The sequence below is a fragment of the Oreochromis aureus genome, linkage group 7 (genome assembly GCF_013358895.1).
Source record: "Oreochromis aureus strain Israel breed Guangdong linkage group 7, ZZ_aureus, whole genome shotgun sequence".
NCBI lineage: Eukaryota > Metazoa > Chordata > Actinopteri > Cichliformes > Cichlidae > Oreochromis > Oreochromis aureus.
Window position 1 is genome coordinate 55,201,794 of NC_052948.1, and position 17,546 is coordinate 55,219,339.

Sequence of the window (17,546 nt, forward strand, 5' to 3'; positions counted from 1 at the left end):
GCCCGATAGGACTCCTTCTTCTTCAGCTTGGTGGCTCCCTTCACCTCTGGTGTCCACCATTTGGTTCGGGGGTTACCACCATGACAGGCACAAACCACCTTGCAGCGGTAGCTCAGTGCAGCGGCTTCGGCAGTGGAGATGCTGAACATGATCCATTCTGACTCAGTGTCCCCAGTCTCCCTTGGAATGCTGTTGAAGCTCTGCTGGAGGTGTGTGTTGAAGATCTCGTGGACTGGGGCCTCTGCTAGGCATTCCCAGTACACCCTCACTATATATTTAGGCGCACCAGGTCTGTGCAGCATCCTCCCCGGCCACCTGATCCAACTCACCACCAAGTGGTGATCAGTTGACAGAGTACACCTAATAACAATGCTAAAATGAAGAAAAATGCACTCATTGAAAAAGCTATTAAATCCTGTATATTTTACCACATGTTTTAACTTTAGCTAATGGGGGACCTCATACCTGGTTATAGCCTTGATCACATATAAGAATATCTATATCAGCTAAAGAGAAATGAGCCTACACCAATAAATGTCAGAAACAGACAATATCAGAACACCCAATCAAAGTTAATCAAATGAGAAGTGGTTAAAGATCATCAGCCCAAAGATTATCAAAAAAGGATGAAATTCAGAACAGCCTATCACCTTTTGTCATTTGACTGAAGTTCCACACATACCCAGATTTGAATTTGAGATGATTGCTTACTGAGACATGGGCCCTATCATTTCCAAGGCAGTTACACCAAAAGATAAGCACTAAGTTCAAACTTTACCTTGCGTTTAAGACAAACCTTTTTTGATGTACTGATAAAACCAAAGTTAGTAAGTTAGATTTTTTTTTATAATTCACAAAATACTCTTGCTGTTGCATAGAACTTCCAGCAGGAACAAAATCAGATGGCATGCTGTATCTCTGGTAAATGGTAAATGGATTCTTTCTTATGTAGTGCTTTTCTTATCTATCTGAGCACTCAAAGCACTTTGGTTTGTAGACATCTTTGCACTTTAATGTCAGAGCAAGCTAAGAATAAATGCCCTGGTCTGTTACTTAGAAAAACTTCAGCTAACTATATTAGTTCAGAATTTAAAAGGCATAATAAAAATGTACATCATTTATGTAATAAATGTTAGTATCAATGGTTATTACAATGTTATTACAGTGGCCTCAATCAGCATGTATTGGGGTGTGGTCTGTGGCTTGGCTGCAGGAGTGGGGTGGTGAAGTGGGTTCAGAGGACTGTGCCAGGGGAGGCTGGCAACTATCATCTAGTCATGCCTCCCCTATTTCAGTAGAACACCAGGACCTGGAAGGAAGAGCTGAAGCTGGGACTGGACAGCCACTGAGTGCAGAGCAGAGTAGAAAAGGTTATCTCTGTGTATGAGACAGCTGGCAGTGTGTGGCCAAAAATGCCCTTCTAAATAAAATACTAAAAATACTAATACTACTAAATACAATACTGTTACCCATTAACAGTGTATGTTCTGCTGGACAAAATAACACTGGCGTGTGTTACTCACTCAACTGAGGAACACCTAATAATAACCACGTTTATTAATGGTCCATATATGAAGTGCACTATATTACCAGAAGTATTAATGCACCGATTCAAATCATTGAATTCAGATGTTCCAATCACTTCTATGACCACAGATATATAAAATCAAGCACCTAGACATGCAGGCTGCTTCTACAAACATTTCTCAAATAATGGGTTGTTTTCAGGAGCTCAGTGAATTCCAGCATGACACAGTGATAGGATACAACCTGTGCAACAGCAAGTCCAGGCGTGAAATTTACTCCCTACTAAATATTCCACAGTCAGAGGAGGTGCAAAATGATAGAGGTTGTCAACTTTCTGCAGGGTTAATCACTATAGACCTCCATATTTCATGTGGCCTTCAGAATAGCTTGAGAACAATGACGTACAGAGCTTCATGGAATAGGTTTCCATGGCTGGGAAGTTATATGCAAGCCTTACATCACCATGTGAAATGCAAACCATCAGATGCAGTGATGAAGGCTTAGGTGTCTGGTTTTGGCAGTTGGTACTCATTTAAGTGTCTGTATAGGTTCTCAGTCATCCAGGTCATGGTAGTCTAAGGAGCTTAAAAAGGTACTTGTCTAACTGCCCTGTGCTAAGTGTGAAGTTTGGTGGAGGGAGGATTGTGGTGTGGGGTTGTTTTTCAGGAGTTGGGTTTGGCCCCTTAGTTCCAGTGGAAGGAACCCAGAATGTATATCAATATTTCTGTTCAAACATGACTGTGCACCAGCACACATAGAAAGGTCCAGAAAGGTCCATCATGGTAGAGTGGGTTTGGTGTGTAAAAACTTGACTGGTTTGCAGTGTCTTAACCTTAACCCGACAAAACACCTTTTGGATTAATCAGAGCCGAGACATCAGTGTCTGACTTCACAAATGCACTTCTGGAAAAATTGTCAAAAATCCCCATGAACACACTCCTTGTGTTTTTTCTGGCTTTTCTTCTATGCTATTTTGGTAAAATATTGTTTAATTCATTGCAGTTGTTTAAAGGGTATAAGGAAAAATTCCTGGTTTGTGGGTATATCCTATTTTCACTGTCACTATTTCAAATGCAAATGTATGATAAATGATGTGTGAATTCATGCTGATACTGTATAAATGTTTACTGTCTTATTCTCAATTTGGATGAAGATTTGCAATAGAAGTTAGCACACTAAAGCATCTGCTTGTTCCATTATCAGACTTACATGATGAAAAGTGAACAAACGTGTCACAAACCAGAAACTGAAAATTGACCTTAATATAAAAGTTGTGCCTTTTTGATCATTGTGGCATAAAAGAAAATGCAACATAAAAGTAAGAAACAAGTTTGCAGCAGTTCTGTGGACAAAAACACCAAACAAAAAGCTGCAGTTACAGTGACTAAGACAGTAAATGTTAAATAGTAAATGGAATGATTCTTATATAGCTTTTTCTATTCTCCCAGAGCACTCAAAACGCTTTATAAGGCTATCACTCTTTACAGCAAACCTGAATTGGAAAACTATCACAGAATGCACTACCCATAATGTGCAACCATTCAGTGGATTGACTATGGTGAATATGTTTGAGTACACCTAATTTGTGCACAGAGATTTGTTTATCAGAATGTAAATTTCTGCTGAAGCTTTTGACATTTTGGTGTCAATGTCATGGATCCAACCCTCCATGTGTTGACAGTCTAGGCTGGTATTCGTACTGTAACAGAGCAGGGATTTTTTTTTCTTAGTATGCTTTGAGCCATTTGAGTATTGTTGCTAACCATGTGCATCGCCTTTTAGACTCAATTTAATATCTTCTAATATTCAAGTATGATAATCCACCATTTCAGAAAGACACGGTGTCCCTAATACGTTTTTTGTGAATATGTAAAAGGCTGTATTTAAGAAAAGTGGTTGTATGGATTGAAACACTCAATTTATGAATGTATATAAATATACATAATAAATAAATATAAATAAATATAAATACAGCTTTAAAGAAAACACTTAAATGGAGAAACACTGCATTAATGAAAAATATAAGAACTAAAGAGGTCAAGTTGTTAGTCAAGTTGCAAGCCAAGAAGATGAGAGGAAATGGACATACTGTAAAAGCTGGCCATTACATAGTTTTGGCAGCGATCACCAGTAAATTCAACTGGACACCTGAGTAGGAAACACGAGAAATAGAGAAGAAGAGAAAGAGGGTGTTAGTTTATGTCATATGCAAAACCCACAGTCATCACTGGTGTTATGGCTAGTTAAACCAGCATGTCTAGCTATTGAGTCTTTATTTAAAATTCTCCTTTCAGACTATGTTGGTATATTGCATAAGTCATAAATGACAGATGATCAATTCTAATTTAGTGATTACAGTTAACCTAATTTAACTACTCTCTTTGCAACAGACTGAAATTTGCATGTATGTCATAAGACAATTAGGATAACCCCAGTTGCATAAATTTCAGATAAAATAGAATTAAAGACCCCAGTAATGGCTCCATTACTCTTGGCCATTCAGTACTGCAAAAGGTGATCCCTCTGCTCTCTTGTATGTGACATTTATTTTTTTTTTCCAACACTGCGTTTAGACTTGAAAATTTACAGTGACCTGCTAACCTGCTCAAGATAAATATGCAGTGAAATTATTTTGGAAATTTTTCACGCTTTCACATTTCAAAAACGGTTTTAATATGTTTAATACACAAAGACGTCCCAAATACAAGTTACAAAATGCAGATTAGAAACAATCATTTTATTTTTTGTAAGAAATACTTATCAACCTACCTGGCCCTATGTAACACAGTTAATTAATGTTAAATCTTGAATTAACTATGATTAACTGTATTAAGAACTGCAAGCCTCACTTGCATCAGTTAAGACTGACATTCATGATTCAACAATACGAAAGAGACTAGATAAAAATTGGCATCCTGAGAAAACCACAGTTGATCAAAACGAATATAAAAGCTTGTCTCACATTTCCCAAAAAATACCTCAATGAACCCCAAGACTTTGGGGAAAATATTCTGTGGATAAATGGGACAAAAGTTTAACTCTCAGGAAGGTTTGCATTCCATTACAACTGGAATAAATTAAACACAATGTTTCATAAAAAGAACATCCTACCAACAGTCAAACATGGTGGTGATAGTATGATGGGCAAGGCCTGCTTCAAGGCCCTAATTTATGGAATCATGGATCAAAATAAAACACAAACAAAAAATAAAAATAAAAAACAAAGTCAAGGCTTTGTGGTGGCCTAGTCAAAGGTTAAATCCATCTGAGATGGTTTGGTATGACTTTAAACAGGCCTACATGCTTCAAAACCTTCCAGTGTGGCTGAATTTTGCAAGGAAAAGTGGGCCAAAATTCCAGTGATCTGAAAGACTCATTGTCAGTTATTGCAAATGCTTGATTGTAGTTCTTGCTTCCAAGCGTGGCACAAACAGTTTATAGGTTTTAAGAATAGTTATCTTTTCACATAAGCCCATGTAGGTTTAAATAGCTTTTCCTCTTAAATGAAATCATTTAATAACTGCACTTTGCATTTACTCAGGTAATCTTTGTCTGATATTAAATTTTTTTTTGATGATCTGACACGTATCAACAAATATCAAAAAAACAAATATCAAAAAAAGACAGAAACGAAATCAGTAGGACTGTAGCACTATAGATTAGGGGCAACTTTCATCTGCTCTTATGCATTTTCAGACAATTTTAAAGCTTTTCAATAAGCTGTAATATAGTGGTATAATCCTAAACTATTGCATCTAATATTGTTATTATTGTTCATATCATTTTTACATCTAAACCCAATTACCAGTTTGGATTTTCCTTTTATATTGTATAAATATATTTATATTTTCTTTTTTATAGTTCTTTAATGTGCTGACACCATTTAACACTTTCTGAGTTGCAAATAAAAGAATAGGGCTTGAATTAGACTTGTACATCATGGGTATGTCTTAATTTACGCATTCATTTAACTAAATTCACAATTTTGACTATAGTCAGATCTCCCTGTATCGTAATAATAGAGATTATTAAGTTTAATAACTGGCCACTCATTTTCAGCTTTCCTTTCTGGCTTTGAATAAATAGTTTATTTATACGTTTTATATAATGCTGACTACTAAAAGCAATTAAAATACACGCACATAATTTAGCTGTTTTAATAATATAGGCCTATATACTGTCTATTGATTTTCCTATCACACACACTCATACACTGATGCTTTGATTTCCACAGCTACACAAGTATATTTAGATCTATTATGTGTTTGTCTTTATTTTAATATTAAAACTTGTAAAAGCTTGTATCTAAACTGATAGATGATATTAGCATAAAAAAAAGATTTAGAGAATGGAGAATCTGAACTTGCTTTGCACTACAGCACCCAAATTTTACAAGAACATAATCAATGTTTTGTTTTCTGATGATGTGGCAATGTGGCTGAATGCAAAGAACAAGAAACACCACTTCATACTGAAGTTGAGATCACTGGTCTAAACAGGATGGATGAGGTGTGGTGAGATGTGAATTACATGCAAATTCACTGCAGAAGAGAGTATGCTTAAGCCTTTAGACCATGTTCCACATAGAGTCTACTTGAACTTGGAGAAATAAGTTAAGCATGCTCACCAAGTTTATATCTGTGCATAGAAGGCAACATGGATTTCTCCACTATTTCGTGGAGAAAATATGCTAAGAGTGAAACACCAGCAATGACATGTGGGACTAAATACAGTTGTATTCACATACGTTTTGGGTCTGAGACATTCTTAAGAACTGCTTGTTCACATCGGTGCCCAGTGAATCCAGCCAAGCACCTAGTTAATGGATAGAAAGGAAAAGACAAAAACAGCACCTACTGTTATCCACAGGACACAAACACTTAATGACACACAGTCACAAAACATACCATGTTCCAAGATACAACTTTATCATATATAAATAAATAAATAAATAAATAAATAAATCTAGTTATAATGTTCCAGTTACAACATAATAAACATAGTGGGAGTTCCTGACCTGGATGGGAGGCATCCCAAGAAAGCCCTACAACACCCATGGTCTTTAGGAACTTAGGGCGATCCTCATCCACCCCAGTGACCCAGCCACCAAGGACTTGTTCAGCTACCTTAGTGACCTTTTTCAAGTAATGGGCAAATCATTCCCCTCATCCAGACTATCACAGAAGGATAGGCTCCTGCACGGTATGTACCACCAGCAGATAGAGGAAGTGGCTGACATCCAGAAGTCCTACCAATGGCTAGACGAATCTGGACTGAAAGACAGCACCGAAGCAGCACAGGAACAAGCTCTGAACACAAGATCCATAGAGGCTCTGTCACAAGGCAAGACCCCAGGTGCAGGCTGTGTAAAGATGCCCCTGAGACAATCCAGCACATAGCAGCAGGGTAGAAGATGCTAGCAAGCAGAGCATACATGGAATTCCATAACCAAGTGGCCAGCATAGTATATAAATGGTAAATGGTAAATGGCCTGTATTTATATAGCGCTTTAATAGTCCCTAAGGACCCCAAAGCGCTTTACATATCCAGTCATCCACCCATTCACACACACATTCACACACTGGTGATGGCAAGCTACATTGTAGCCACAGCCACCCTGGGGCGCACTGACAGAGGTGAGGCTGCCGGACACTGGCGCCACCGGGCCCTCTGACCACCACCAGTAGGCAACAGGTGAAGTGTCTTGCCCAAGGACACAACGACCGAGACTGTCCAAGCCGGGGCTCGAACCGGCAACCTTCCGATTACAAGGCGAAGTCCCAACTCTTGAGCCACGATCGCCCTCTATAGAAACATCTGTGCCAAGTATGGCCTGGAAGTCCTGAGGTCAAAATGGGAGACACCCTCTAGGGTGCTCAAGAATGACCGAGCTAAGATCCTGTGGGACTTCCAGATACAGACGGACAAAATGGTGATGGCTAACCAACCGGACATAGTGGTGGTAAACGAGCAGAAGAAGATGGCTGTAGTGATAGACGTAGCAATATCAAATGAGAACAACATCAGGAAAAAGAAACACGAGAAACTGGAGAAGTAACAGGAGTGAGTGACTCCAGCAGATCCCAGGAACAACATCCGGGATCTCTGTCCAGAAGAGCACAGTCCTAGGAACAGAAAAGATACTGTGCAGAACCCCAGGCCTCTGGTAAAGGACCTGAGCTTGAAGGATAAAGACCGCCCCGGCTAACCACTGCCGGTTGGTTAGACATCACCAGTTTGTTTGTCTGTATCTGGAAGCCCCACAGCATCTTATCTCAGCTTGATCATTCTCAAATGGCGTGTCACATTTTGACCTCAAGACTTCCAGGCCATAACTTAGCACAGATACATGGCATACTATGCCAGCCACTTGGTTATGGTGTTCTATGCATGTCTCGCTGGCTAGCATCTTGAACCCTGTTGTTATGTGCCTGATTGTTTCAGAGCTTGTTTCTGTTCTGCCATGATTAGTGCATCTGTGCTGTTTTTCAGTCCAGCTTTGCCCAGCCACTGGTAGGATTTCTGGATGTTAGCCAGTTCTACCATCTGCTGGTGGTACATACCCTGCAGGGCCCTGTCTATCCATGATGGTTCTTCTCCTTGTCTACATTGTCTGCAATGTTCCCTTCTGGTAGTACAATCCCTTCAGTTCTGACTACTTTTCCTCTCTTTGTTACCATCTGGCTAAACTTCTCCAGTCCAAACGACATTCTGATGTTGTTGCTATAGCTCCTGGTGGTATTGATCGATGAATCAATGCCTCATTCACTCCTGGCATACAGCTTGATATGATCCATGTAGAGGAGGTGGCTGACAATTGTTCTATTACGTAGTCGGTACCCATAGCAAGTTTTGTCAATGATGTCACTGAGGGGGTTCGGGGCTATGCAGAACAGCAGTGAGGACAGGGCATCTCCTTGGTAGATCCCGCACTTGATGGTGACTTGTGTGATTGGCTTGAAATTGTCCTCTAATGCTGTTCACCACATCCCCATTAAATTCCTGATGAATGCTCTTAGGGTCCTGATGATCCTGTATAGTTCTAGGCATTCCAGGATCCATGCATAGGCATTGACTCATAGGCTTTCTTGTAGTCAACCAGCGGTACACAGGTTGGTCAGTCTACTCGAATAGTCTTGAGCGACTGCTCTGTTACCAGTAGCTGGTGTTTCACCCCACTGGTATTCCTGCCGATTCCTGTCCCACACTCACTCGTCCATCGCTTTCTTGCCCATTCTCGTCCCTCACTCTCTTGCCCTCTCTTGTCCCTTGATTTCTCGTCCCTCGCTCTCTCGCCTTCTCGTTCCATTACTCCCTCGCTCTCTATCCTCGCACTTTTCCCTAGGTTTTGTCAGTCTGCATCCTAATGAGTGTCTTTATCCCATACTTCCTGTTTTACTTTGATATACTCCTGTCTGGTGTACGTCATGTTTAGTTTTGAAAAATAGGCTCCCTTTTTTCTATTCCGTCTTTATTCTTGTTGCATCATTTTGGATCAACTGAAAGCTTTTAAGGGAATTTTTAGAACAAACTGATAAAAGATTCCTGGCGTCCAAGGTAATGCCATTCAGAATAAGCTTCTGGTTAGATGCCACGTATATGTAGGGCAGAGTACAATAACCTCAGTTTTTATCTGATTTAGAACCAGGTTATTAAAGGTCATCTAGGTATTTATGTCTTTAACACTTTCCTGCTGTTTAACGAATTGGTTTGTATCATCTGGCTTCATGGATAGATAAAGCTGGTCATCACCTGCCTAAGTGATGCAGTCCTAGCACAGAAACCTATGGAACTCTATTTACATGAACAAATTGGACTCTATTAGATAGATATAATTCACACCATTGCAAGTTAGTACCTAAAATACATATGGTATTCTCAAATCTCTAAAAATAAAACAAAGTATTAATAAACTATTATGGTCAACAGTACTGAATGCGGGGTTAGGGATAGGGGGGTTAGGGTTAAGATAAAAGGAAGGGTTGGAGAAGGTTAGCCTGTAATTAGCTAAGACAGCCGTGTCAAGTGATGGCTTTTTAAGAAGTGGTTTAACCCACAGTATCCAGAGTCATGTGCAGTAAAGATGCAGTAAAGATGTAACACTACGCCGCTACCTAAACCATACTCCTCTGTGGGATCAGAGTTTAGGTAGTTGCTACATGGGACTGACAAACAATGAAAGACTTACATCCTTAATCTTAGTTACGGCCCTTTCAGAAAGACATTTACTGTAATGAAATGTATTCCTCACTGCTATGTAATCCAGCACTTTAAATTCATTAATTTAAATGTTATTAAGAAACTGTCTAACAAAAGAGGGTTTTCAGGAAATACTGTAAAAGTTTTTAGTTTCTATTTTCGAGGTTTGATAAATTTGGCCAGATTTCTAGACATGAGATCTGCTCCATCCAAAGTAGGATAGATGCCGTCTCTCCTAACAAGACCAGGAAGTTTCCCAATTATCTATGAAGCCCACATAATTTTTGGAGACAACTCAGATAGCCAGCAGTTTAAGGAGAACATGCAGCTAAACATGTCACCCCTGATCTGTAGACAGTTAAACTTCTAGACTTTTGTTTTCCCTGTCCCAAGACATGCTGCTACCATCAAATTGAAAATGAGTAAATAGTTTTCTTAAAATCATACTTTTCTCAGTTTTAACATTTCCCTTCACCCCATCTACTCCCAACAACTGGATCACCGTTGCTGAGCCTAATTCTGCTAGAGGTTTCTTCTTGTTAAAGGGAGTTTTTACTTCCCATTTATACAAATCCATTGGGGGTTGTCTGATTGTTGTTATTGTAGAGTATTTACAATAAAAAGGGCCTTAGGCCAACTGTGTTGTATTTTGGTGGTTTATAAATAAAACTGAATTTCATTAAATTGAATTGATTTTTTCTGAGTTCTACTGTGAATAAATAATTTTACTGACATCCCAGCTTTTTCAGAATTGGGGTTGTATGATAAAGTACCATTATATTTCTTATGTTTTCATTCATGTCTACTTTTCAGACAATATAGGTTGGATTTAGTTAATTAAGCAGGATAAAGTACAAAAACTATTTTGTTCTGGGTCAAAGGAGTTTGCAAAGAAAAGCGTCTGGACTTCTTTAAGTTGCTTGAAGACGTTTCACCTCTCATCCGAGAAGCTTCTTCATTTTGTTCTGGCTTTACAGATGCCAGCAGTAGCAGTATTCAGTGAGCTTAACCTACAGTTCATGGCATACCTGCAGAGAAACTTTGTACTGCCCGGGATGATTTCAAGGGTAAAGCACTCTCCTCCATTAACACAGTAGTTCCTCTGACTGTCACTGCAGCGGGTTACGTGACTTGAGGTCTTTGCTGTAGTGGAAGTGCTGATGGTAGCTGGGAAGAGACACCTATAATTAGCATATCATGAAAACAACACATGCATCCTCAGCCTTAAACGTGAATTATACTTCTGCGCCAGATCTATGTCATAACCAGAATACCATTTTAACCCTACCCTACAGGTAACCTGATGTGCACCTTCCGAGAAATAGCTACACATCATGTCAACGCATACCATAGTCTGGAAGGTTGTGGTGTAGGGATAAAAGAGTTTCCAGTTACAACCTCAGTTAGAACATAGATTCCCCACAAAAGTCTTAATCAAGCTTAATGGTGTGTTCGCACTAGGCACATGGTTAGCTTTTATCAAGCCCTAGCACAAATATTCCTTCTCCCCACGTTCCTACTACCCAATGAACAGCTAGAGTATACATGCAAGTGGGCTAATGATAAACACGTGTAAACTCTCATCATCATATTTTGTTAAACATGTGCATATAAAAAATGCTTGCGGGAATTTAAACTGTAATAAATTACTTCTTGGCCAATAATCTGTCGAATATTGGTCAAACATTTCTCTCATGAAATGTTTGACCAATATTTCAAATAATTTTCAGGCAGAAAGAGCATTCCTATCACAAGATGGAAGCGGCAAAGCAGATGCTTTTTGGCAGTTACCTGCTTTTTGGCAAAGCAGGTAACCCATAGCATGGAGAGGAAATGGTATTTTACAAACTTAGAAGATTGTTGCTCTAAAAAAAACCTCTGTAAAACTAGAATATCTTACTATTCATCACGGAAGAATATTATGTTTCTCTTTAGCACTGTACCCAGTCTGACAAAAAGTCAGCACTCTGTTGAGCTATGCATTCCTTTAACTTGAACTAGTAATCACATCATCATTTTCATAAGATTTTAATCATTAGAGATAAAATTACTCATAACCATATTAGATTTAACATTATGTACATCTACCTCAGTACTAAGTTAACTTCAGTAATTAATTCCTCCAAATCACAAACATGTCTTTTAAACCCATTTCTATAAAACTGCTCAAAAAAGTACAACTTTGACAAACATTAAATAATGCCTCAATCTTAAATGTGATCAACCTATTTCTACTAATGGGCTACATACCACAGGCCTTCAAGCTGGCAGTAATTAAACCATTTTGCAAACACTAGTATAACTGGCAAAAATCTGCCAGACTGTTCTTCCTACTTAGTCAGCTTGCCTCTGTTGGCCTCTGCATTTGTTCTGGATAGCTGACGCAAATCCTGCTCCTCAGTCTCTGTAGTTTATTGACAAAATGACAACAACAAAAAAAATAGTACAAAAGGTAAAGGTGTCTAAATATGTTATTCGATCCATTGTTTCACTGCAATGAACTTGTCCTTTACTAAATCAATTGCATGACACTTATCTCAATCAAACAGTAGAAGTTTCCCCAGTTTATTGCAAGTAATTAACTAAAAGCACACCCATCGCCATATTTTAACACTGATTGACACTTGTTTAAGCTGACATCAAATATGTTATACCTTCTATGGGGAAACCTCTTCACAGGGTACCATGTAAAAGGACCTAGGTCTTGCTATGTTTCCCAAGACTAAATCTATCAGCAGTATAATAAGTAGCTTATTTGACCTAAAATTAAAACTTCTCTTACTGTTTAAATATTATACAGTAGTGGATAAAAATAAAATATACATCTTAGAGAAATTGTTTGATTTTATGATTTGTGCATTACAGTACAGGAACATTCAGATTTCAGTTAATATTAGGAATATTTGCAAATATGTAATCAAGCTAACCAGTTCTTTGTTCCCACCATGTGTGAACATTAATGTTGATGAGGGATACTTGAAGTTAACAGTTTGGGTTAAAAATACTACCTTTACAGTACATATTACATGGTTACACCCTGCCTTGGTTATGCCACTAGCACACATTTTACATGCAGTTATTCACATAATTATTAGTGGTGGCTTACCGTTAAAATATCAAAAGTTCCCAAAATATCTGGTTTCCATTTAAGGATAGGCATGCTATAACAGTTGTATAACAGTTATAACAGTTATGTAGACAATTTGTCAAAACAGATTTTTAATAAATATAAGTTCCTAGAATTTTGAATAAATTAATGCTCAATACTCAGTATCCTGTCCTGAAGCATGACTTTTATCCACAGTCATTGTGAAGGGACGGATTGCATTTCATTGCAACATGCTTTAAGTTGTTCTAATGAAATGAATTGTAGCAATGGTGTGTAAAAGCTATTGGTGGATTAAAATAAGCAATCATTTGCTGGGAGCCATTGCACCTATCATGTTTGAAGATAATTGTCAAAAATGTTGTTTGACAATATAAGTCATCCTAAAAGGTCATGGCCATGGTATATAATTCCACAACATCAGTATCTTAGAAATGTAGCTCATCAACTTTTAGTAAAGGTTATAAACTCCCCTACTATAGGTTTTTATCCTCTTTGATATTATCTTGATTCTACTAGGCTTCGGCTGCTGGGAGCATGATGTGTTTCTTCTTCACTCACCTCTTTTTGCTTTTTATGTAGTTATACAATACATTGCATTTAATCATTAGTTAACATTAAACTCTGGCTCTTTTCCAATGTGTCTTTTGCCTATCCTTCTCTGCGCTCTTCTTTTTCTATCACAGCAGATGGCTGCCTCTCCCTCCATTTTTCCTACATTTTTCCAAGCACTTTCTCATTGGGGTTTTCTCTTGATTATTGATTATTATCTTGATTATCATCAATCTGAGACAGGATGTTTCTATCTTTAGAGGTATTGCACAAATGTAAGAAAGTAGTCCTACATATTTGTTTAATATGGACATTGAAAACCATATCCTGGTCAAAACTGACTCCAGACTCCAGAAGATTCTTCACAGTCTTAGAGGAGGCCAAGGTAAAACCATACAGATTAAGCATCTGGTTAGATACATATACTTAAGATTTTTAGAACTGCAACATATTGCTGTAGTGTGTTGCACTGTTGCCACACAGCAATTAAATACTGGGTTCAAACTCAATGTCTTCCTGTGTGGAGTCTACATGTTTTCCCTATGCCTCTCCGGGTACTCTGGCTTCCTCTCACAATCCAAAGATATGCGGGTTAGGTTAGGTTAAGTTAGGTTAGGTTAGGTTAGGTTAGGTTAGGTTAGGTTAGAATAGAATAGAATAGAATAGAATAGAATAGAATAGAATAAATCTTTATTATCCCACGGATGAGAAATTTCAGTGTTACAGAGCTCTTACAGCAAGGGAGTGAGTGATTCTAAATTAGCCATAGGTGTATTAGTGTTTGTTTGTCTCTATTTTACTCTGCAATAGACTGGCAACATGTCCTAGATGCCCAGGTCATCCTGTGACATCTAAGAAAGGGTCTGGACTCTTCATGATCCTCACCTGGATAACTGGGTAAGAAATGGATAGATGAACTGTTATCAATTTTAAAATACTGGAGAAGAGGTATTTTTAAAATAAAAAAGGGCAGCGTGAGACAGTTACAATGCATCTCATAATGTCAAACTTCAAAGTGAAACCTTTAGAAAGTACAGACAGTCTTTGGAATAAAGCTGCACTTTCTTCCTAAATTTACAGCAGCGCTGCAACTTTGAGATGAGTGATAGGGGCGGAGCAGCAGTGCTATCACTGAGAGACACCAGCTTTGCCAGAAATCAGATAACATTCTACAGGCCAAAACAAGACATTTATACATTTCAGCATCAGAATCTCACTTGGGATACTCAGAAAGAAAATTAACAGAGGTAATTGTCTCAAACATTAACCTTCTATCACTGCTGGTATTCAAGCATTCTTAAGTAAAGCACTGTCTACAAACCAACCACTGACCTACCACCACTACCTCACCACAATACAACACAGATTGATGTGACTACAAACAAAACAACCTAGTTGAATGGCACTGGCAGAAAGAGAGTATAAATGGATTGATGTTTTTTTCCCTGCGCCACAGGGATGGTGGGGACATCAGTTAGCTTCAAGAAGGCTCTGACCTTGAAATGTAGCACAGGCAGAAAACAGGAAGTCTCCCTGTGCCACAGCCTGGGGTTTCAGTTTATGTCATGCATCATTTATTGATTTGCATTTTTCAGTATAACTTGAAATGTGCATCCACACACACTTCAGAGATCTTTTACATTTCTCACATATGTTTTCTGCAACAAGAAAAACATAAAAAAAAAAACACTGATAAACTTTAATTACTTAAGTCATTTCATTATAATATAAAGCACCACTTATACTCTAAAGTGGGTAAAAGAGGATGACTAACAGAAATCGCACAATTAGTGTATGGGTAAAGTAGATTTAAACTAAAGGTTCATGCTGTACACACTTTGTGTAGAAATAGTTCAGGGGCTTACTCATGGCACCGTGTGCAAGTCACAACATATCTGTTTTCAGGTACAGAACATCCTTGTACAGAAAAAAGAACACTACAAAACGAATGATACAAGAGAAAAAAGTTATTTGAATGTTATCTTATCAACCTGTTTTACCTTTTGCAATGATGAAAATCATAATTTGGTGTTAGCATGTAATGCCTAGCCATTACAACCTATATCTAATTTAGGCTCATAAAAATATGTAAGTAACTTAAAGCAAAACCCACTTACAGATTTTTATATAAAAAGGTATTTGGTACTTACAGATAGTTTGATGATGGCTGTGTGATTTCTGTGTTGACTTTGGTTGAGGAGTCTGCTTTGGGGTGGTATAGTGTTCAGCATTATATTTCAGTGTGACAGCAGGCTCAATCACTCGTGAAGACTGAGACACATGCGGCTGTTGTGTAGATTTATCTTTTACTGAAACTTCAGGATGCTCTGGGGTAAGGGTGAAGGTGGTGGTTAGGGAGTTATTTGAAGGAGTTGTATGAGGAAACGAGACTGTTATTCCCAGCGTGGGTTCAACTGGTATAATAATTGGGTCTTGTCCAATAGGCTTGGGATCTAAATGTGATGGTGGTTCATACTCAAATATCTTATCCACAAAGACCCATTTGAGGCCAGCTGTGCAGAGGGCTAAGCTAAGCAGACAGGCCAGTATGGGCAGGATGCAGATTTTCTCAGAGTGCAGGCAATTGTTAATCTGTTCCATCTCTATGCACACACAGCAGGCCTCTGGCAAGGTCACAATTCCGAAAGCCCCCACATGCTCCCCATCGTCACCAGCACCACCTCCTTCTGCAGTTCCCTCTATAGCCTCCTCCCCACTCTCACCAGCTGCCTCTGTCTCCTCTGGTTTCTCTTCTGGGACTTGCCTAGTATCAACAGTAGAGCCAGTGGGGGAGACTGATCCAAAAGGGGGAGCTGGCCCTGCAGAGACTTCCTCCATTCCCTCGGTCATCCTTTCACACTGCTTGAAGAAGTGTTTCTTACCACCTTAGCTATTAACTCAGATCATCACACAATGACACTTTTCCACCAATGTCTTTTAGTATCTTTTCCATTGTGTAGACACAGAGTGAGAGCTGGGTTTCAGAGAAAGGTGATGCCCTTCAAATAGTGGAACCTTGCTAACAATCCAGGGGGTACGTAGACAGTCTATGCATTAGAAAAAGGAATTCCTTATTCATGCTTTTTTTTCACAAGGAAAACAACTGTCAAATTTCCTGCAGCAGAAAAGAAAATAGAGAAAAGATTTTTTTAAATGTGCGGTCTACTAGTGAGCAGCAGTGAAACAGTTGTACTCACTCACCTGAATACTTGGGAAGAAAAGGTAGTATCGACGTGATGGGACAGCTGTAGCTGAGGCAAATGTAGTGCAGAGGACAGGCCAGCCAAGCACTGCAGTGGCAGGAGGGACATGCTGTCTAGTCTTGGGAGCTCCAAACAGCTGAAAAGCTGAATCATCAGGGAGCGGCAGGTGTCCTTCCTCTCAGTGCAGCCACTGAAACAGATGAGTAAGGGGAAAGAGGAAAAAAGGAAATTATACAGAGTGGGAGGGGGGCTGCAGCAGCACAGAAGGGCAGAACTGGATACTCCCCTTTTCTTCTCTCACCCCTCCTCTCTCAATCCTTTATTTTCAAGTGGTGAGCTGTGCAGACTCTGGCCTCCTCCCTCACTGCCTCTCTTCCTGTCTGGTAGTGTGCAATGCAGGCTGCTCCCAATCCCTGTACAAAGCATCAACCTAAGCAAGTTCCTACTTGATCCAATTAGAGCATATGTCAGCAAATCAGAGACAGGCAAACTGCTGTAGCCACACCCTCTAGCACCACTCCCCATTCATTATGCTGGTACCAAAGGGTGTGTTGGCTTTTTCCTTTTTTATGCAGAGAAAGCAGCCACATGATCCACCTAAGGGGATAAAGCTGTTGTATCCTACTCATCTCAAGCATCAGGTCTGCACAAATAAAAACATGATAAATATGTGATAGATACATACATAGATAGATACATACATAGATAGATAGATACATACATAGATAGATACATAGATAGATACATAGATACATAGATAGATACATACATACATACATACATACATACATACACACACACACACACACACACACACACACACACACACACACACACACACACACACACACTCACTCACTCACTCACTCACTCAGTTCTTAGGCATTTCTAGCCTTAAATATGGTGTTGTATTTCTTAGCCTAGATTTCAACACATATCTTGGTATATAGTATTATGTT

General features: G+C 38.9%; 1 protein-coding gene across 7 annotated transcripts in view; it reads right to left on the reverse strand.

The window, feature by feature from the left end:
- nrg1 (neuregulin 1) overlaps positions 1 to 17,325 on the reverse strand; it is a 47,825-nt gene extending 30,500 nt beyond the window's left edge. For 3 of the 7 annotated variants that reach the window (XM_039615420.1, XM_039615422.1, XM_039615423.1), the window contains exons 1-4: positions 16,586 to 17,325; positions 15,535 to 16,499; positions 10,755 to 10,893; positions 6,275 to 6,342 (exon numbers count right to left, since the gene is read on the reverse strand). In XM_039615420.1, coding sequence (XP_039471354.1) covers positions 6,275 to 6,342; positions 10,755 to 10,893; positions 15,535 to 16,234 — 907 coding nt within the window. In that variant the 5' untranslated portion in view covers positions 16,235 to 16,499; positions 16,586 to 17,325. Of the gene's footprint in view, positions 1 to 3,616; positions 3,676 to 6,274; positions 6,343 to 10,754; positions 10,894 to 15,534; positions 16,500 to 16,585 lie in introns of all 7 variants that reach the window. The other 4 variants (XM_039615421.1, XM_039615424.1, XM_039615418.1 and 1 more) reach the window with 3 other exon arrangements.
- Positions 17,326 to 17,546: the final 221 nt, after the last annotated feature.